The 22,246-nt window shown below is 46.8% G+C and overlaps 1 protein-coding gene across 5 annotated transcripts in view; it reads right to left on the minus strand.

The window, feature by feature from the left end:
- FERMT2 (FERM domain containing kindlin 2) overlaps window positions 1-22,246 on the minus strand; it is a 50,118-nt gene that overhangs the window by 18,956 nt on the left and 8,916 nt on the right. For all 5 annotated transcript variants that reach the window (XM_066321527.1, XM_066321526.1, XM_066321529.1 and 2 more), the window contains one exon: window positions 10,994-11,227. In XM_066321527.1, coding sequence (XP_066177624.1) covers window positions 10,994-11,227 — 234 coding nt within the window. The remainder of the gene's footprint in view (window positions 1-10,993; window positions 11,228-22,246) is intronic.

The raw sequence follows: 22,246 nt of genomic DNA on the forward strand, positions 1-22,246 counted from the left end.
GAAATAGAAATAATAGAAATAGAAACAGAAATAAATAGAAATAAGCACACAAATCCCTACTTAGCCATGTAGGTAACAGGCCAGACCCTCTCACTTCCATAGGAACAATCCAAGAGTTAAGCCATTTATTTACACATCAGACTGAAAAGTTTAAAGCCTATAATCTACCCACTTTAAAAAGAGATTTTGGCTGAAGTGTTTCCTTTTCACAGCAGACCTCTCCCATTTTCCTGCCTGGGACCAACCTGAACCATGTAAAAACCCATTTATAATGAGGAGCATCCCATTGTGTTTGTGTTTCAAGCTATGGGAATATGGGGAGCAAGGAGAAAGGGAATTTTCATTTCCTACCAAGGCCATGCTTTGGGTCTGCTGCACTCAATTCCAAGTGGGAAGAAGTTTCCTGGGAAAGCAGAGCCGGCTGTCTGTTGTACCACTGTAACCACTGAGGCACTGGAGCAGGACCAGGAGTCCCTGTGCTTGGTCAGTGTGTGGGAGCCGACCTGGAACAGGATTCAGCTGGGCATGGAGCCATCCAACTGCAGCAGTGAAAGGCTGCAAAAAGCTTGGAGAGCTCTGAAATACAGCTTGGATTGGGAAAAGAAAGTATGAGAGGGTTGGGGGTGGTCACCTGGAGAGGAGAAGGCTCCAGGGAGAGCTCAGAGCCCCTTGCAGGGCCTAAAGAGGCTCCAGGAGAGCTGGAGAGGGACTGGGGACAAGGGATGGAGGGACAGGACACAGGGAATGGCTTCCCACTGCCAGAGAGCAGGAATGGATGGGATATTGGGAAGGAATTCCTGGGATACTGGGAAGGAATTCCTGGCTGGGAGAGTGGGGAACGGCTGGGATGGAATTCCCAGAGAAGCTGTGTCTGCCCCTGGATCCCTGGAAGTGTCCAAGGCCAGGTTGGACAGGGCTTGGAGTAGCCTGGGCTAGTGGAAGGTGTGGCAGCTGTCCCTGCCCTTGGCAGGGGATGGAATGAGATAGGATTTAAGGTCCTTTCCAATCCAAATCATCCTGTGATTCTCTGATGAGTCTATGGAGATTACGGACATGCCTGAGCCTGGAAAGAGTTCTGGACTCTCCTCTGCAGCTGGCTGTCCGTGCTGAAGTCCCTGTGTTTTTTCTTGCCCTGTTTTTTGCACCAATCACCCCAAAATGCTCAACTGCAAAGCTTTCCCTTTGGAATGCCCTATGGAGAACAGCCCCTGGTCCCATCCCTGCTGCAGGAGAGATCAGGAGACAGGAGCTGGCTGGGTTCTCCCACCCAAGGAATGCTGAAGGACACAATCAGCCATTATCCCAGCAAGGAGAAGTTACAGGGCTGGGATCTCACCATGTGCCAGGAGTTCCCTGAGCACTCCCAGGATTATAATTAACACTGGGATTTGGTCCCCAGCATGTGACCTGAGCAGGACACAGCCCCACACTGCCCACCCACATTCCATCTTTCCTTCCTGCAAACAAGCTGAGAAATACCACACTGGGAACTCGCCCCATGAAGGTAATTTTCAGGGGTGGATCCCACTAGCCCTGGCATTCCTGAATCCAGAGGCTGAGCAATTCTGGATTTAACCATCTTTTATATTGTAGGTGTCCCATCCGAAAGCATTATCTAGCTTTAATTTAAGTTTTATTTATATTCTTGTAGTTGCTTACACACCATATTTATATATATATAAACATTGTATATATATTGATATATACTCATTTTTAGAAAGCATTATTTACTTTAAGCTCTGTTTTTATTTATATATTTATATTTCTTTATTTCAATCGTATCATTGAATCCCAGAATGGTTTGGGTTGGATGGAACCTTAAAGTACACCTTATTCCACTCCCTGCCATGGGCAGGGACACTTTCCACTATCCCAGGTTACTCCAAGCCTTGTCCAGTCTGGCCTTGAACACTTCCAGGCTAAAAATATACAGATTTAGATATCTATGTGGATTTTAAACCGCTAAAAACATATAAAATATATAGATTTTTTTATATTTTATATATAAACTTTTAAAATTTATAATTTAGTTTAATTTCTGCATTTAGAGATACTTATTCCTATATTATCTATAGGATACCTATATTTTTATTCCTTTTTATATAGAAGCTTTATTTAATTTCAGCTTTAATTTAACCCTGATTTATTATCACTCTACACACATTGTCCCACTACAGCTGCCCCCACCACCTGCCCAACTTTTTGACCATTTCTAGCAATAAATACCCAGAGCCTGAGTGCAGCCAGCTCACACATTCCCATTTATCCCAGCCAGCTTACCTCATGGAGCAGGAATCTGCTGGGACAACCGGGGTCACGCGCAGGGGACAAGAGGCAGCACAGCCTAAATCGAGGAGTTCCCCTGGTATTTTGGAGCAAGGTTGAAGCTCTGAGGTTTATTTATGGTGCATTAGCAACTGCTGGAGCCTCTCAGCTGGAAGCACTCAGGGAGGCCAGGAGAAGGCTCCGGGCCAGACTCAGATTCTGGAAGCAATCCTGGAATCATCCCAGGGCTTGACCATCTGATATCAAAGAGACTTTTTATAGCCCCTCAGTTGTTCCTGATGCTCCCAGCGGCATACAAAGGATCCAGGGCAAGTTTTGGGCAGCTGCTTCCAAGCAGCACATGTCTGCAGGGCATGGAGCAGGCAGCACATCCTCGGGATGTGGAGCATCCCAGCAGGAATTCTATGGATGAATGGTAAATTCCTGCCAACTGCATTCCGATGGATGTGCCACAGATTCCAAACCCACCAAAGCAGCTGAGGGAATGGCTTTAAAATGAAGGTTTAGATGGGATCTTGGGAAGGAATTCCTGGCTGGGATGGAATTCTCAGAGAAGCTGTGTCTGCCCCTAGATCCCTGGAAATGTCCAAGGCCAGGCTGGACAGGGCTTGGAGCAGCCTGGGCTAGTGCAAGGTGTCCTTGCCAATAGCAGGGGTGGAATGGGATGGGATTTGAGATCCCTTCCAACCCAAACCATTCTGGGATGCTATAGGAAGGAGACAGAATGGCCTGAGCCTGGAAGGAAGAGTTTTAGAGCTCAAAATGCGATCAGAAAGGTGATTTTGAATCTCCAGGAGAAATCTTTCCAACTCTTGGATGAAGCCATTTTGCTGCCTGCAGCATCTTCTCTTCTACTTGACTGCCTGTGCCTGTGTCTCTTGGCTGAAAGAAAGCCCTTGGCCTTTTTTTCCTGTGTAATCCTTCATTTCTCATCCAACCCCTGCACAGCTCACCCAGCTGAGTTGTGCTCATTTATCTCCTACCCTGAGACAAACTCCAGAGCTGGGATTAAACCCTCTTCCTTCACAACGCACCATCTGCACCCTGCAAACTGACTTAAGAAAAAAATAATCTTCCTTACAGGGTGTTAAATTCCCAACTTATGCTCTTTTGCACTACATCCACCAAGTAATTCTTGCAGCAGCTGCGTTTTTAATACACCAAGGTGTGTTGTGATGGGGATCCCAGAAGGGTTTGCGTTGGAGGGGATTTTAAAGCTCATCCCATTCCACCCTTGCCCTGGGCAGGGACACCTTCCACTGTCCCAGGTTGCTTCAAGCCCTGTCCAACCTGGCCTTGGACACTTCCAGGGATCCAGAGGCTCCCATTCCCACAACAAATCAGATTTATGGTTTTCTTACATCACGCTCATATAGAATATGACATCATTGACTGGAAGAGCTGAGTATGGACCAACTTCTCCCAAAACTGAAATGATGGGAAATCACACTACTTTCAGTACTCAGTTCTCATAAATACAGATAACAACATGAGATAAAGAGAAAATTTTGATGTAGAAAGAAAATTAATGTTGCAAAGAAGCTTCCAGCATCCAATTTCCTTCCCCATTTCTGGCTTCCCCAAAGGCCAGAGGGCTGGTTCAACTCCTTATTTCTTAAACATAAAAACGCCGTAAATTTACTTGCAGCACAGACAGCATCCCGGGGAAATCCTCTCTTTAATGCTGATCCAGCCACCCTCCTTAGGAAACATGTTTTGAAGTGGGCTATCTCTGGGAAGTGGGATTTCTCTGCACTCCATCACTGCTCTCTCCAACCAATGACTCATAAAAATTACAGCCTTTGTGCATCACTCTGACGAGTCTTAGAAAAACGAGACCTCAGACCTCATTCTTCTTCCATTTCAGACTGAAAAACCAAAAATAAAGGTTGTGGGTTTTTTTCTTGGAATGAGTGAATTCTGTGGATGGTTTTTCACAGTGTAAGTTTACAGAATGAAGCATCTGACTTATCTGCAACATAAATTCTCTCGAGATAAAGTTCTGCAAAACAGACCAGAGGGAAAAAAAAAAAAAACAAACCAACAAAAAGAAACTAAAGAAGGACTTACATAACTTGAGGAGATACATAACTTGCCTGGAGATAAGGCTGTGGTTGTGCTGGGCACTGGGCAGTATCTGATGGAGCAAGTCCTCACCCCCCAGCACAGTTTGCTGGGTTTGTACATTCAGTACATTTTATTATGGGTTCTTCAGATGCCCAGGAACTTAAATATTTATCTGGGCAAAAGCCAAGCTCTCCACTCACTGCCTGGGGCCCTGCAGCTCTCTCAGGACATCCCACAAAGCCTCTGGAGATGCTCAAGGAGTGCTATGGGTGTGGAATATGGGTGTGGAATATGGGTGTGCTCTGGGGCTGACCCTGACAGAGGTTTTGCTGGAGCCTTCCCAAATTGTGGGTGGAAAATCCAAGTGCCTGTTGACTTATGGATTTGTCAAGGGAGCAATGATGTGCAAAACCACCCAAAAATGGGGTCAGTGGGGTTTGGAAGGGTGTAAATGTTTGTGCCAGTGGTTCCCAGAGCCAAAATTGGGCACCACCAGTACCAAGAGACCCAGGCGGAGAGGGAAAAGGAGGAGGATGCAGGCAGTGGTGATGGAGCCAAGCATTACTGCAAGGCCAATAAAAAGAGCCATTGCAGAGGCAGAGTCAACAAACACTTGAATGTTTGGATGTTTTTTTCCATAAGTGGGACGAAATCCCCAGGCTCCTGTTATCCAGATGCCTCTTGGAGCACAGGCAGCACTACAAGCCTTGCCCCTGAAGTGGCTGAACTGCAGCTCCAGTCCAATTAAACTCCATTAATTTAATCCCACAAACAAGAGAAAAAACAATCCCCTTACACTTTTCCCTCTGCATCAGCCCATAAAGAGCAATCCAACTAATTCCAAGGAAGGCGGTAGCACTGACTTGGCCAGCATGTCCTAATGTCTTTAGGATGGAATTCTATTTAAAGGGTCTCAGTCAACAGCAGAGTAAGGATGAAAAAATTCACTGACTCACACGGTGACATAAAAACCTGATGCTCCTCCACACGCAGAACACAGCTGGGGTGGGTACAGGGGGGGAGACTGGAGAGGATTTTTTTTGGTTTTTTTTCCTCCATCTCAGACACTTTGTAATTAAATCTGGCTATTTCCCTGACCCCAGTTCCTGGGGTTGGTCTGGATCCTGCATGACAGCTGAGCACGGGCAGGCAATAAAAGGGGAAAATGCTGCGGTTGGCAGCCAAACACGTGGGCCCTGCAGTTGAAAAAGCTGAGGACGTTGCAATTTGGCCGCCTCTCGAAATGGGAAGATTTCCTTCCACACCCATTCCCTGGACATATTTAGAAATAGCTGTGCCACTGCCAAACCTCTCTGCTCGTGGCAGGGAAAGGCAGCAAATCCACCCTCGGTGTTTCACCACCTCCGTCTCCCCGTGAACGTCACCCCCGAGCATCCTCCTGATGCTCCTGAGCATCCACAGCCTGTATCCCCAGATCCCAGAGTCACTCAGGTTGGAAAAGACATCCAGGATCATCAAGTCCAGCCTGTGATTCATCCCCACCTTGTCCCCAGCCGAGAGCACTGAGTGCCATGTCCAGTCCTTCCCTGGACACCTCCAGGGATGGGGAATCCAAATCTCCCTGGGCAGCCTCTTCCAATGCCTGACCACCCTTTCCATGAAGAAATTTCTCCTGAATGCTGGTGTTGCTCCCCAGATTCCCCCTGAAATGCTCATGTGCATCTACCAGGACTCCATGATTTTAGGCAAAACACTCCTTTATTTACCAGCAGGGTGTGAAAAAAGAAAAGAAAGTTTAGGAGGTTTGCAGTGGCCAGGGATGGTGGAATTCTTGTCCTGTGCAGGGCCAGGAGTTGGACTTGATGATCCTTGTGGGTCCCTTCCAGTCAGGATATTCTATGATTCCACTCCAGACAGCTTTGCCTCCTGGAAAGCAACTGGGCCAGGGATGTAGGTCCACGTGCCTGCTGTCACAGCGCCTGGGAGCGCCGCACATCGTCCACCAAAGGGTTTCAGTTTTGCAAAAAAACCCCAACAAAACCAACAAAAAACAACAAACCACAAGAAAACCCCCAAAAAACAACAAACAGCGGCTTTTTATAGAAGTCTTTTTGGCAACGGAGGGCGTGGAAATATTGCAAATACTTCAGGAGTCAGAGGACGTTCTGTCCTGGAGCAGGGAGCGTTTGGAAAGGGAAAAAAAAAAACAAGGTAGGGTCACATTCGGTGTCGCCTTCTCTGGGCTGGGCTGGCATCCTGCCACTCCCAAATGCCACTATCACCAAATGCCACTGCCACCTCAGCTCAGGTTGCATTTGGTGGCTGGAGGCCAAGGCAGGGAAGGCTGGCTGTCACCTTGCCATCACTTGATGAGTCTCAGGAACCTCCTTATTTTTGGGACGATGGGAAGCAGCCCATCACTCTCATGGGACTCTCTGCATCCTCAGCTCCACAAGCTCCTCAGGATCAGATCACCCTCACCCAGTGCAAGAAGGGGAGACGGGGACTGGAACAAGAGGGAATGTGGGCATGGAAACTGGAACAGCTGGGCACAGGATGATCCCCAGACTGGGTTTTCCAAAACAGGTGACTAATTCACAGAGATTATGAGGCAGGAGCTGGGTGTGAGGCACCACTAGGCTCTGGGGAATTAAAAGAGCCTGAAGGGAATTTCTCTGTCTTACACAGCCTCAGGGTGGGTAGGGAGGGATTGGTCAAGAATTTTGGAGTGTTTCCTCTCAGAGCTGCCTCCTCCCAGCTCTGGCACTCAGTTGTCTTCTCTGTGCTCCCAAGAACATCAACTGGAATTTTCCCTGCTCCTCTTCTCAGGCTGCAGGGCACCAGAGATCCCAAATCTTCACAGCCAGGAGAAGAGGAGAAGAAGAGGAGCTTTTCTGCTGTCACAGCATCTCCCCTCACTCTGCAGCTCCAACATAAGCCACGTCCCCAGGAGAAGGAGCATTGCTGGGGCAGGAAACGCCGAGGCCTGGGAAAAAACTTTCACACTTGCATCTTGCTGTTTGCTTTTCCTGTCCCATGTGCCCACAGAGCAACAGCAGAGCCTGCCTAGAGTCCCTTGGAGCTCCTGGGATACATGGAAAAAAATACAGGCAGAATGCTGGGAGGAAACAGCTGCAAGGCATCCACTGGGCTGGAATCAAGTGAAGCCATCCCACAATCCCAGAACGGTTTGGATTGGAAGGGACCTTAAAGATCATCCACTTCCCTGCCATGAGCAAGGACCTTCCACTATTCCAGGTTCCTCCAAGCCCTCTCCAGCCTGGCCTTGGACACGTCCAGGGATAGCCACAGCTTCTCTGGGCAACCTGTGTCTCACTGTCCTCACAGCCAAGAATTCCTTCCTGTTCATGTAGGAAAAGAGGATTTTTCCATTTGTTGTTATGTCAGATGATGTGTGAGCATCTCCTACCTCCCCAAATCCCACTTTCAACGAGGATATTCCCACTCACACCAGTAAACTGCTGAGTGCAGCCCCATCAAATTGCAGTTGGGTATTTGATGGGCAGTTTTCTGGGTGGAATTATCTCCCAGTGGGATGATGAGAGCAGGGGAACATCCCATCCCAACCCCCGTGCCCTGCTGCCAGCCAGGTGGGAAGCACAAATCCCTGCCACTGTGGAAAAAAAACCAACAAAACAAAACAAAAAACCAACAAAGTGAAGTTTTACTTTCTCTTTCTCTGGTCTTTAATTGCAGATCAAAGCTGGCCCTTCAGGCTGGAGCTGCCTGCCAGCAGCTGCTCCCGGGCAGGATTCCAAGCCACCCTTTGGATGAGGGCTGCCCATCCCAAGCACTGCCCACTCCTCTCTTCCTGCCTGCTGGGGTCAATCCGTGCTTTTAACCCTCCTGAGTGGCTGCTGTGGGAATCAAGGGGCTGCAATCCAGCCACTGGGAATGAGATTGGGGTTTTTTCCTGCTTCACACGACCTCCAGGAAAGTGAGGGGTGTGCAAGTGGCTCCAGCATCTTCCCACAGGCACCTCCTGGGAGCCCCGGGGAGCTGCCCTTTGGAATAACTTCCCTCTGCACAAGAACAGAGACTTCTCTTTAAAAATCATGCACACTCTGCAAGGGTCACACCTCTGGGTAACAATTTAAAGGGAACAGAAGCAAAGGACAGCTCTAAATAGGCAGGTGTTCCTGCCTGTGTAATAAGGATTTTATAAATGCAGCCAGCCAGAGTCCTGAGAACATCAGGAATTACTTCAATTACTCATTAATGATGCCCTGTGCTGGAGTTACTGAGGTGTGTGATTAAATGATCAGGGCAATGACAGCAAACAGGTACAGCCGAAATATAAGCAACTCCCAGGCACAGTTCTGTGCTAACTTCCCTGGAGCCCAGAAGTCAAGGGATTTATGGAGACAAGGACTATGCTGGGATCACTTTTCCCTTCCACCTTGAAATACCTGCTCGGTTTTCCTTGGAGAGAGAATTAGCTTGATTAATATGGGTTATGAGAGCTCTCTGCAGCCACGCTGTGCAGGGATGCTGAGGAGGGCAAGGAAAGGTAATGGAGAAAAATGGGGCAGGATAGATACAACTGGGAGGGGGAAAGGTGAATCACAGAATTACAAAATCACAAACTAGTCTGGGTTGGAAGAGACCGTAATGATCATCCTATTCCAACCCTCTGCCATGGGCAGGGACACCTTCCACTATCCCTGGCTGCTCCAAGCCCTGTTCAGCCTGGCCTTGGACACTTCCAGGGATCCAGGGGCAGTCACAGCTTCTCTGTGCCACCCTCACAGCCAAGATTTTATTCCTAATATGCAATATATATATTTATAATATATGTTTTTATATTAGTTTATAATATATGCTTTTATATCATTTATATTAAGTATATAAATGTTAAAACACATCAAATATGAATAGTGGTATTTCAACAGCTATTTTAACTCCATATAAAACATATTTGTGCATCATTTGTATTTATACCTCTGCGGTCCTGGGAAGAGCATCCCAGCCCCTCCAACTCCAGCACTTCTCCTCCCACATCCCAATCCCTCTTCCCTCAAGCTGATGCCAAGCTCATGTATCATCTTCCCAGTAGCTCTGCTGAACATCTGGCTCCCAGGAAACACAGCTGAGAGGGCTAAACAACTTAATCACTTATAGCAATTTGTGTCTGTCCTCAAACAGCTCAGGCTGCTGAGAGTCACTCAAAGGAAAGTGAAATTTCCAGTAAAAGCTCTGCTTTCCCTAAAATCAGGAGCTTCACTTCAGTACTTCAGATGCTGCAGAAAGGAAGTCAGCACTACACTTGATGGATGTGTCCCTGCTCCAACCTCTGCTACCCCAGAGGCTTTTCCCTCCTCCCAAACCTGTAAATATCAGGATAATTCTGTTGGTTTGGTCATAAATACCCCCAAAAGCTCTGCAGTTGGAAGAAAAGGCTGCTTCAGGCCCATGTAAGGTTCTGACAGCATCAGTGACAGATCTCCTGTCCCATGATGAACCATATCAGAATTTCCTGACATGAGTCACTGCTGGAGAGATTCATCAGTGTCCAAGCCTGGGACCTCCCTGTCTAGCACAACATCCCAAATGCCAGTGGGACACAGGGGTGAGGGAAGCAAAATCTACTCAGAAATAATGCTGGCTAAGCCTTTTTTATTTTAAGGAGAAATTGCCCAATATTTACATTTTTTAAAAAAACCCCAACAAAACAGGAAAGGAGCAACAAAGATCCGTAACCAGCTAAAAATACCAACCAGACCACGGATGCGCCAGACACGGCACATAGGGATGAGCTCTTCCTGCCTCCCCAAACAACTGGGTCAGCCAAGAATAAACTGAGCTGCTTTCTGAGAGCAGGAATGGATTTGCTACAGCTGAGGATGCGTTGCAGGCTCTTTTGGGAGGAGAGAATTCCAATATGGAGCGCTTCCTGGAGTTCCTTCGGGTGGAGTTGCCATCTCCTCAATAAGTTTTTTTTTTGTTGTTTTTTTTTTTGGTGGGCAGGAAGAAACACTGGGTTTTGGGAGGAGGAATTTGTGAAGACGGGTAAAAAATTATGCCTGGTAGGGAATGATCCCTTCTTTCTCCTGGGCTTCTCCTCTACCAGGAAATGAGGGTGAAGAGGAGACAGCAAGACTTGATTCCTTCCTTCCACCAGTTTTACAGTGGAGCATCATCACTTAATCTCTAATATGATTTTCTGCTAGAAGAGAACCCACAGGGCTGGCAGATTTCCCATTTCAGGGTTTGCTTTTCATCCAGCACATAAATTTGCAGGTGGAAAAAAAAATCACAACCCAACACCAGCAGCCTGAACATCAAGCAGGGCTGGTATCACCTCGCCTGCAACAAACCCGAGGACAGCTCTGCTATGGAAGAGAATTCAGCACCAAAAAAAAATAGCATTTTTTAATCACTTTTTGACTCAGTTGGTCCTGTTATTTAAGTATTTACACACAAAAGAGTAGATCTGGAAGGGAAAAAGAATGGACATACGGACTGTTTGATACCCAAGGGACTCCTGGGTGCTCAAAGCCAGAAAACACCAAGGATTTATCAAAGTGACTCCTGGGTGCTCAAAGCCAGAAAATACCACAGATTTATCAAATTTACAGGACAAACACGTGCACCAGAGGAGAGGTAGGAGCCAAACCAACCAGGAAGCTCCCCAGAGGGGTGGTTTTCCAGCACTTACTGAAGGTTTTGCAGATGTCAGAAACAGCCTTGAAGACCCTGTCGGAGAAGTTGACTTTCACCTTGACGTACTTCATGTTGGGCAGCTGCAGGCGCAGCAGCTTGTGCTGAGGGGTGAACTGGAGCTTGGCATCTGCCTGGATCCCGTATTTATCCAACGTCCAGTGAGTTTTAAGGAGCCAAGTTTTCTTCTTTTCCCACCACAGCGCGTGATCCGACCAGTCCTTCTTGACATCTACAACAAAGAACCCATTTTTCCCCCGGTTAAAAGCAGGACAAGAACAAGCCTTCAAAAGGAGGACAAAAGAAGTCTCAAAATGTGCTTAGAACTGAGAAGGACCTATCCTTCCAAAAAACTCCAACAACTCTTTCTGGATACAAGTAACTGCTTGTTTTCAATACTTGCTTTGATGGGATATAAAAGCAGGGAAGAACTAAAGGTGAATGAGGATGAGACACAACTGTCCATGGATCACCAGCCTAACACTGATCCTGCCTGGAACATGAAGTCAAGGGGTCACAAGTGACACAATACCTCCCTTAGCAGGGTATTTGCAGTTTTTGGGGTTAACTATCAATTCTTGGGGTTTTAGCCACCATTCAGGATACCTGTGCTATCCAAAGGTGAACCCAACCACCTTGGCACACACAGAAAACAGAACCAGGAGAAGGTTTGCGAGAAGTCAACGGGACTTTCAGTTTCCACAAAAAAACCCAGAAAATTCCCAACTGAAAATAAAAGTTACCTCCCAGAGGACTAAGAAAACTCAACAGCCACATCTCCTTCCAGCAGTGATGGAAGCATGGGTACTTGGAGGTCACCTCCAGGTTGGGAAGCCTTTGGGGAACCGAAACATGGTGATAACTCCAAAAGACAAACCCTGTGCAATATTTTACCTAACACCTGGAATATTTTTCACTAACACTTGGCCCAGCCATTCCTGCAGAGCATCTTCCACTCTGACAGGCAGTAACAGTGCCATGTCCTTCCACCACACAAGGAAAAGAGAATGGAACGGTACGTAATATAATAATATATTTAGTAATAGAATAATTCAGTTTTCAGCTCCAGATCCCCCTGTGATCCTGGATTTCCAGCATGAAACACCGGTTTAACCCAAATTAAAACCATGAGCTGACCTTTCTTCCAACAGCTCCTGTCTCCATCCTTTGGCACCTCTCGGCACCAGCCAGAAAGGCAGGAGCAATTCCAGAGAATTGGAGAATTTCCAAGATTAGGTAAAGTCCCAGTAGACACAATGCCAAAGGGACTAAAGGTCCCAAGGAACACACTCCAGCACCAACATCTGGGATTCTTGACGTCCTGTACAAGGGTTGGACTGGATGATCCTAGTGGTTCCTCCCAGCTCAGGATATTCCATGATCCTGTAATAGTGAGGATTATCCCCAAGAGCCACATCTGAATTCAACTGAGATGAGAACAACATGACAAATGAACTTTTGTCTGTCCCTATCTCAAACCAGGATCTTGAGCTTGGGGTTACTGAGAAAACCCAGCAGGAGCTGGATTTTTTCCTTTGAACTCCTGGTTTAATGGCACACTCAGGACTGCAGAAAGTGGAAACGTTCAGCTGGACTTTTCAACAGCTTTGTACAATCAAATTAAACAAAACCAAATATAGAAAAGCATGCAAACTTGCACAAGCCTTGTCTACCCGGAAAAAAATCCAAGAAATCATTACAATGGACTCTAGCAATGAAGTCCAACTTCTGTCCTACTGAAAGCCGAATGAGTTGGCACCAAAAATCAGGGGGAGGAAAAAACCAAAGGCATTTGGAATCAGTAACATTTATGCCTAACAGAAGGGGATTTGGGTTTACACTGCAGATTAACCATTCAGACCAAGTCACAAAAACTGGGCCTGAGAGTAATTAACACTTTCAATTAACAGTGAGATGTTGGTTCTAGCAGGAGGGGGAAGGTCTGTGCCTGTCCCATGGGGTAGTTATATATAAAAGAGGCTGGCAAATGTTTAGCAGCTGCTTTGTGGGGTTGAGTTTTACACACTGACAAGAGCCTTGGGTGCTTTGCAAGGGATCCAGGATTGCTTGGAGCAATCCCTGCAGGCCAGGGAATGCCATCAGCCTGGTTAAATTTGATCAAAGGTTTATAAACCTTCACCAGAGTCCCAATTCATGAGTTACTGATTTGTTGAGGGTACAGCTTCACAACAAGGCTGAATATTTCAGCTCAGGCTCTTCCCATCTACAACCATCAGTCACTGGCCACTTCATGTTATACAATCCATCACATTAATCAACTTACTTGTATTTATCAATTATTATCAATTTATCAGATTGCCACTCACTTATCAGAGCTCAGGTAAGTCTTCAAGTACAAATTCACCTCAGAGATCCCAGACCTGGAATTTAGAAGTTTACTACATGTTGCAAATCTCAGTGATGTTCGTAGATCCAGCAGCTCCTCTGAGCTGCTAAATATGATGGACATGGAGCTGCTGGAGCGAGTCCAGAGGAGAGTCACCAAGATGATCAGAGGGATGGAGCACCTCTGCTGTGAGGAAAAGCTGGGAAAATTGGGATTGTTCAGCCTGGAGAAGAGAAGCTTCAGGGAGACCTAACTGTGACCTTCCAGTACCTGAGGAAGCTACAAGAAAGATGGGGAGAGACTAGTAAGAAAGGATGGAGTGATGGGACAAGGATGAATGGCTTCCCACTGCTAGAGGGCAGGGAGAGATGGGATATTGGGAAGAAATTCCTGACTGTGAGGGTGGGGAGGCCCTGCCACAGGGTGCCCAGAGATGCCCCTGGATCCCTGGAAGTGTCCAAGGCCAGGTTGGACAGGGCTTGGAGCAGCCTGGGATAATGGAAGTTGCCTCTGCATATGAGGGTGGGACTGGATGGGCTTTGGAGTTCCTTCCAACCCAAACCCTTCCAGGATGAGCTGCACACATCTAAGAGACACAAGAAATCACTGCCATCCTTCCAGGCAAGGAATCCCCGAGGTGAAGGCAGCAGGGATGTGGAAGCTGGAGCTGTCAGCATCAGCTGGAGTGTGGGCTGGGCTCAGGGAGTTCCAGGAGCTCAACTCCAGCATCAACACCCTCGGGAAAGGGAAGCACGGCACTTCCTTCCTGGCCTCAAAAATAAACCCTACTCCTGGCTTCCCCCACCTTTCCCTGCAGCCTGAACCCAAAGCCTTGGAGCTTGGGAAGGCTGGAAAATCCAGCTGTGATTTTTTTTTTTTTTTTTCCAGGCAGAACCTGGTGTTGCATTTGCCTCCCAGAACTGTGCCAAGAGGCAGCGACACGCACAAGAGACGTTCAGGATGTTTTGTACAGCAAAACCCATGGAGCTGTTCCCCTTGGAAAGCCATTCAGACAGTCCTGGGAATGCAAGAGGCATCTTAAATCACACAAATGCCTGCAGAGACCTCTGTGAGGACAGAGCAGTGAGAGAAGGAGTGAAGGGCTGCTCTATAGAGTATTTTAAATCTGAAACGTCCTCAGCTTTCAATCTCTGCCGGCGCCTGGCCACAGTCATATCCCGCCAGCTTGTCCAGCATGAATTACAATTGCAGATTTTAATTCCCACAGCCACCACTAAATTCCCATCTAGAATCCAAGCAGCAGTAAGTCTGAATTGAGATGCTCACGGGGTGTGTTTTAATTCTGGGCTTGCTGTAACACAGAGACCCACGACACAATCAGCATTCAAGCAGCAAGACTGAATCTGGGTGAAGGGCAAGAAATCGAGGCAGCTCTGCCTGATAGCCCATTTATCCCATTTATCCCAGGACTTGGCTGCTCCCAAATGCTCTCCCGCTGCCAATCCATGGTTTTTTAAAGTCCCTTTCCTGCTGCAGCAACTATTGAAGCTCCTTCCTGCAGAAGCTCTGCCGTCACTTGGCAGCTTCTCCAGGCCAGCTTAGGACTTTCAAGCAGTAGGATACAAGTCTCCAGTGCTGTATAAACACTGTATTTTCCTTGTTATTTTGGGATATCCCCTGTTGCAGATGGGCTCTCCTTCCCTGCATGGCTCAGGACAACAGAACCCTGATACGACCAAATAAATCTATTTTTTCCCTCCTTTCCCAGTAAATGGGAAATCCTACTGGATGGGTATTTGGAAGGCAGGGGTGGTTCTCACCTCTGGGAGAGGCTTTCCATTTTATTTAGGGAAATTTAGAGGCTTTCCTTTTTATTTATTTGTATTATAGGGGTGGCACCAGATTCCCTTTCGCAGCCACATCCAGGATTAAATCCATAGGGCAGCCAAGACCCTGCAAATGCCTGCATCATCTTAACACTGGGAGTTAATAAGAAATAATTAAAAGGCTCCTGCATAAGCTTGAGGAGGTACAGGGGGAATTCTGCAAGCCTGCCTGGATTGGATTATGGATTTTTGGAAGCAGAGGGTTTGCAGCTGACGCTGTTTTCTGTGGAATTCTCTCCACCTTTGGAGAGGCAGCAGAAGCAGCTGGAGCAGAGGCTGCAGCTCATTCCTTAATTATAAATGATGGCTTTTAAAGCAATGGATTCAAGTCTTCAGCATTCCCACAGGAACAATCCAAGAGGACCATCCCTCTCTGGAGCAAAAGATGCCAGAGCAAAAGCCCATCCATCCTACTGGGGGGTTTTCCACAGGAGCAGAATTAGCTCCACATTTCCCTGGCTTTCTCCCAGGGGTAGGTTTAATCAGGATTATCCCTGCTCTGGTCTAGGCACACTTGGGAAGCTGATGAGGCAAAATGCCTTTCCATTATCTCAAATTTACATATATATAAAAATAAAAATTTAAAAATTATATATGTTTAAACATAATATATATGTAAATATATAAGATATATTATGCATATAAACATTCAGATAAACATTTACCCCGTATTACATATGCATATATAAAATAGAAACAAAACCAAATGATACACATATATAATTATAGATAAACACACAAAATAACTGCATATAAAATATATCTTCATGTATACACACACACACATATATACATATATAAATGCCACACAAACATACATATACATATATACATCTATATATATCTATATATACATATATCTCCAAGATACTGTGCAGGGACTGAAACCAACTCACAAGCCAAGCATCTCCTCTTGCAAAAAGTCATTTTTGTATTTGATCATCTACACAAAGCCAACCCCAAATTTTCCACCTTTTCACTGAGCTTGGTGCAGATGGGCTGAAACTCCTTGACGGTTTTTATATGAAAAATGAAAATAAAAGTGGTCACCTTTTTTTTGGTGATTTTGGTGATTTAAAATTAATAAACATTTCACACCTAATTGAAAAAATGCAGATGTGGACAAAAAGCACTGAGTGCTGGCAGCTGATTAAAGCACCTTTAAACACAAATTCCTCCTGATAACACCATAATCCAGCCCTCAGAGCTCCAAGGGGCTCTCCAAGACCCAGGCTGGGTGTTGGCTGTATCCACACCCCTCTTGGGAAACTGGAGGAGGAAAAAAAGTCCTTCAAAGGAAAAGAGATTTCCAGCAATAAATAGCTGGGAATGCCCTGGGTGAGCTCAGGGATGGGGATACCCTCTCCTACTCCCCTGGGATGCAGTGCATGCCCACCGAGCATGGGAAACAAACTAAAAGTATAAAAAAACTTGGGAAGGAGAGAAATTTAAGGCTGAAAGTGCAAAAAGAGAAAAAAACCCACTAAAACCAACCATCAAAATTCGTTGCACAGAACCTCGCATGGTTGCTCTGGTGGGTTTTCCTTTTCTATTTGTCCAGGAGGGGGGTAAGACAAAGCCTTACAGCAATAACAAAACCAGAAAACTGGGCAAATATTCCTAAAACATTCAGAAATACTAAAAAAAAAGGGTCATTTGGTGCATGGAGCAGGACAGCAGTGATGGGAAAGGGCAAGGATAAAGAAGAGGAAAAGGGGGAAAGAAGGGGAACAAGGGGAAAAAGGAGAGAAGGGGGAAAAAAGAGCGGGGAAGGGCAGGGCAGGGAAGATCTTTCTTTAAAAAATATATTTAAATATATATTTATATTTCTATATTTATTCATATTGGTAATATATTTATTTTGTATAAACACATATATATATATAATGTGTAACACTCATATATATGTGTAGCTGAACCCATTGCTCCCTCCCTCCGACCTCCTCCCTGCTCCCACTGACCTCTGGAAACCCAGATTCCTTTGAACATGCCAAAGCCACTCCTTACAGGATAATTATGGAGGAAAAAAAAAAGTAGAAACAGAGCTATTTTCATTTATCACGAGTCCAGCAGAAATGCTGATGTGTTTGCTGGGGACAGAGTCACTGTCTTGGGGCAAAATCTATAATTTTAGGAAAGTACGAGTCTTTCTGGAGTGCACTGGAGTAGAGCCCCCTCCATCCCCCAACGGGGATTTAATTGCAGAGCAAAGTTTAAAATGGAACAAAAATCCCTCCAGCCTCTGGACACAACAGTTGAAAAATTATACTTAGAAATGGGGAGATAAACAGCCCATAAAATTATCATCAGATTGGTGCAATAAAGCTGCAGCCAGGACAAGTTGATGCTCCCACAGCTAATGGGATTTGAGAGGGGTTTTAATCACATCTCCCACATGTATTTGACACATGCAATGGAAACCCCCCTGTACAGCAGCCACCATTTCTGGAAGGGATTTTATCCATGGATAACAGAACGGTACCTGAAATTCTCCTGATCCTGCCAGCATGGGCAATCCTCACCATTGTTTTCATGGAATCATGGAATGCTTTGGGTGGAAAGGCATATTGCAGCTCATCCAGTCCCACATGGACAGGGACACCTTCCACTAGCCCAGGATGCGCCAAGCCCTATCCAACCTTGGACATTTCCAGGGATCCAGGGGCAGACACAGCTTCACTGAGAATTCCATCCCAGCCCCTCCCTACCCTGACAACCAGGAATTCTTTCCCAATATCCCATCCATCCCTGCCCTCTGGCAGTGGGAAGCCATTCCCTGTGTCCTGTCCCTTCATCCCTTGTCCCCAGTCCCTCTCCAGCTCTCCTGGAACCCCTTTAGGCCCTGCAAGGGGCTCTGAGCTCTCCCTGGAGCCTTCTCTTCTCCAAGTGGACACCCACAGCTCTCCCAGCCTGGCTCCAGAGCAGAGGAGTTCCAGCCCTTGGAGCATCTCCATGGCCTCCTCTGGGTTTGCTCCAGCAGCTCCATGTCCTTCCTATGAGGATCCCAGATTTGGACGCAGCAAAGTCCAAAGCAGAAGGAACAAGAGACCTGCAGCCTTCTCTTGGCTTGTGTTTACAACAGGAATGAGCCGGGACTAAAAATCTCCTCTCTTCAAAACCATTCCCCCTTATCCTCTCACTATCTGCTCCTGCAAAAAAAATTCATCCCACTATATTTTCAGGAAAACAAATATTCAGGAGAAGACCCACACCCATCCACAGAGGTGCCCAAAAAAGGGGGTGGAACTGGTGCTGGAATTTCAGTCTGAGAAGAATATTACTTGCATGAAAAACAGTTTGACTTAATAAAGTAAAAACCAAGCACCAAACAAACAGGGACAAAAGGAGCCTTGTTCCCAACTCTGTGATTCCATGAGCACGATGCAGCTCAGGAGACCTCCCTCTTATCCCCGTGTGCCAGGGCACACGCTCATCGCCCCGTGTAAGTGGCACAGAGTGATTCAAGAGCAAGGAATAAAGGAGGAGGGAAGGGGGAAAAAAAAAAGAAAAAAAAAAGAAAAAAAAAAAAAAGTCCAGTGAAGGAGACTGAGCACATTGAGATGCAATGCTGCATGTGGATGTTCCATGTGTCTGTCCTTGCTCGGGGAAATTACGGAGTGTCTGCTGTTAATGAGGGAAGGCACTGCTGGAAAAACAAGTGGGATTCTTTTATTGCCTTTTATTGGGATTCTAAGTGAGCTTTGCAATGGAAAATCCATGTCTTGATGAGGCAAGGGTGGTAACTGGAGTCCTGAAGAGCTGATAAATCAACCCAAACTATCCCAAAACGCTGCTCCTGGCAATGCAGGGCTCGAGATGCTCAGCCCATGGGATACAGGGAGAAGAGCAAATCCTAACAAGCCTGAAAGCACTGTTTTTCTAAAGTAAACTCGAGGAAGGAAGCTCTTTCCAGTGTTAATAGGATTGCTCAATTAGCTTACTTGAAAGTTTATTAACTTGGACTGCATCTTATTCCACCCCCTGCCATGGGCAGGGACACCTCCCACTATCCCAGGTTGCTCTAAGCCTGGTCCAGGCTGGTCTTGAACACTTCCACGGATGTGGTATCATGTTTTCCCGTGAAATTTTCTCAGTAATTTTTAGCTTTTCTGATATTTGGTACCCTTATGTTCCATTTAAATGCTTGCACAGCCATACCAAATCCTGTCTCAGCCCCTGAGTAGGGAGAGAAGTTTTCCAGTGATGCTGAATCCAGCTGGAATATCAGGAAACTCTCCAAAGCAGCTGAAAGCTGAGGTCACCTCAGCTCCCCAACACCCTCAGCACTGAGGGGCTCAGGAAGGTCTTTGCTAGTGTTGTGCAGAATTCCTTTAAATCCCTGCACTGGCAACCCAGAGAATTGTGGATTACTCATTTTTCTATGGCACAAAGGAAAGCAAGGGTGGATTAGTATTTTTTAATTTATTTTTTTTAAACAGGATCTTCACAACCTGATTTTGCCAACTGTTCCCTGTTCCTCCACCATTCATCAAGCATCTCTCCAGAGAAGGCTTTCACTGGCTTCTCCTGCCTCCACGGAATCATGAGAAATGGCAGAAAACTCGATTAAGGAGTGTGGTTTCCAACGTTTATCCAGCACAAAATAGGGCAGAAATGCAGCAGAGAGGGGAGAAATGCAGGGGAGGGGAAGGGGAGGGGAGGGGAAGGGAAGGGAAGGGAAGGGAAGGGAAGGGAAGGGAAGGGAAGGGAAGGGAAGGGAAGGGAAGGGAAGGGAAGGGAAGGGAAGGGAAGGGAAGGGAAGGGAAGGGAAGGGAAGGGAAGGGAAGGGAAGGGAAGGGAAGGGAAGGGAAGGGAAGGGAAGGGAAGGGAAGGGAAGGGAAGGGAAGGGAAGGGAAGGGAAGGGAAGGGAAGGGAAGGGAAGGGAAGGGAAGGGAAGGGAAGGGAAGGGAAGGGAAGGGAAGGGAAGGGAAGGGAAGGGAAGCACTTCTCCAGGGAGCTGCCCTGAGAAGCAGCCCACCCTCCCTCACCCTCCAGCCCTGGATCACACTGCCTTCCCTCTCCAAAAAGGACAAGTGTCCCAGGATGACAGCGGCCTGTAGTCCTGACTCATCCCCAAGGAATGTGCAAGCCAGGGGAGCTGGTCCTGCCAAAAAGACATCACACCCAGAAAGGGAGCCAGAGGATGTGTACTGGGAGGGGTGATGCATCAGGCAGGGAAAGGAGGATGACGGGCAACATGAATTCCCAACCTCGAATTCCCAACCACTCACCAGGCAGTTCCCCGAGTACTTTAATGATGGTTAATCCCTGGTTAAAGCTTAGATCCCTGGAAAGTCTGGAGCGCTGAGGAAACTTCACGCAGCCTCACCCCACTCCATAATTGTAAGTGTTGGTCCTTCTCCTACAGATCCCTGTGGATCAGAAGAACAGGGCACTGGCACAGGGTGCCCAGAGAAGCTGTGGCTGCCCCTGGATCCCTGGGAATGTCCAAGGCCAGGCTGGACAAGGTTTGGAGCAACCTGAGATAGTGGAAGGTGTCCCTGCCCATGGCAGGGGCGGAATGAGATGGTCCCTTCCAACCCAAACCATTCCATGATTTCTTTTTGGTTCTGCCTGTTGCCCCAAGCTCATTAATGAACACAAAACATTTGTGAAGGATTTTAACAGCTCCAGCCTTGAGCCTGGATCTGCCCCAGTCATCACAGGCCCATGTGCTGGCACTAAAGCCCTGGGGCAGGACATGAGGGATGGGGACAATTCCTGCTGCAGAAGCTCTGGAGCTCGACAAAGCTCCACAAAGCTTTGTGGAGCATCAGCCAGGAAGGGAGGCTGAGCAAGACAGGGACAAAGCTTCTTCCAGGCAATTTCATAAAGCCCTGACTTTCTAATTTAATTGGAGTTTCAGCAATTAACCCTTCCAAAGTACACGTGCCTACAGGGAGCAGGGGAGAAGAAAGAAAACAACCACCAGCCAAGCAGGTGTAATGGGCTGGGGAGAGATTTAAAATCCATTGGCAAGATGGATTTTTTTGGGTGCTGTCAGGATATTCTACAAGCTAAAAATCAGCTGAGGTTGTAAAGGGGAAGGTTCCTGCAGCTGCTGGTGTGGCTGGTTTTTTATTGCATTCCCTCCCAGAACGTTCTCAACCTGTTGGTCAAATTCAGCCACGTTTTACCAAAAAGTGGAGGTCTCCCAAGACTCCACCTGGTCTGGAACAGTGGGATCAGTGCTGGCACAGGGCCATGCCATGACCACAGTTCCCAGCTGAGGTTCACACCTGAATGGCCACAGAGTGGGAGCTGAATCCAGAGGCATTGCAACCTCGCTGGAAAATGGGTGAATAAAAGAAAAACCAAGATCAGTTCTCCAGGAACAAAAAAAATGAGTAAATAAAAAAGCTTTTCTCTGATTTTCTGGGCACTTCTCAGGGTCTGTCTCAACAGTTCTACCTGGTAGAAGCTTCAGCCTGGATGAGAGCAATGTGTCAAAAGCAAACTTGGGCAAGAAAACTAAATTACAGCAACTCTGCTAAAATTCCATCCAAAGCAATTTTGCAGGGGGCAGGGTCTCAGCATTTTTCCAAATTACACACCATAAACCCCAGAAAGCCACTGGGACATCGAGAACTGAATCCCACCAGCTGAGTTTTGCTCAGTTTGTTTCTCTGTCCCTTTCTAAGCAATCAGTTAATTCACACTTCAGAATGAGAAGGAAGAAATGCAGCTTCTCCAAGATGTTTGCACACCACCAGACTTTCCACCCTAAGCACACTCAAGGCTGGATGCTGGGCTGCAGTCAGTGAGCTCCACTAGGGCTGTAAATCTCCTTCCTTCCCCTCATCTGTCAGAAAAACCACCACTAAAAACACTCCCCCAACACCCAAACCAGGAGCTGGTGGTGTTGGTATCCCTGGTGATGTTGAAACAACTGAAGTTTGCAGTGCAAACAATCCCTCATCTTTCCCAACTCAGTAAACATTCCCTACATCCACGATTTCAGGCAGTTATCCGCAATTTTTTTTTTCTTCTTTTTTATCACATCAAAGACCAAGGGTTAAAATCCAGGTGCCTGGTTGGCTGAATCATGGAATCACAG

Source organism: Sylvia atricapilla, chromosome 6, assembly GCF_009819655.1.
Source record: "Sylvia atricapilla isolate bSylAtr1 chromosome 6, bSylAtr1.pri, whole genome shotgun sequence".
NCBI lineage: Eukaryota > Metazoa > Chordata > Aves > Passeriformes > Sylviidae > Sylvia > Sylvia atricapilla.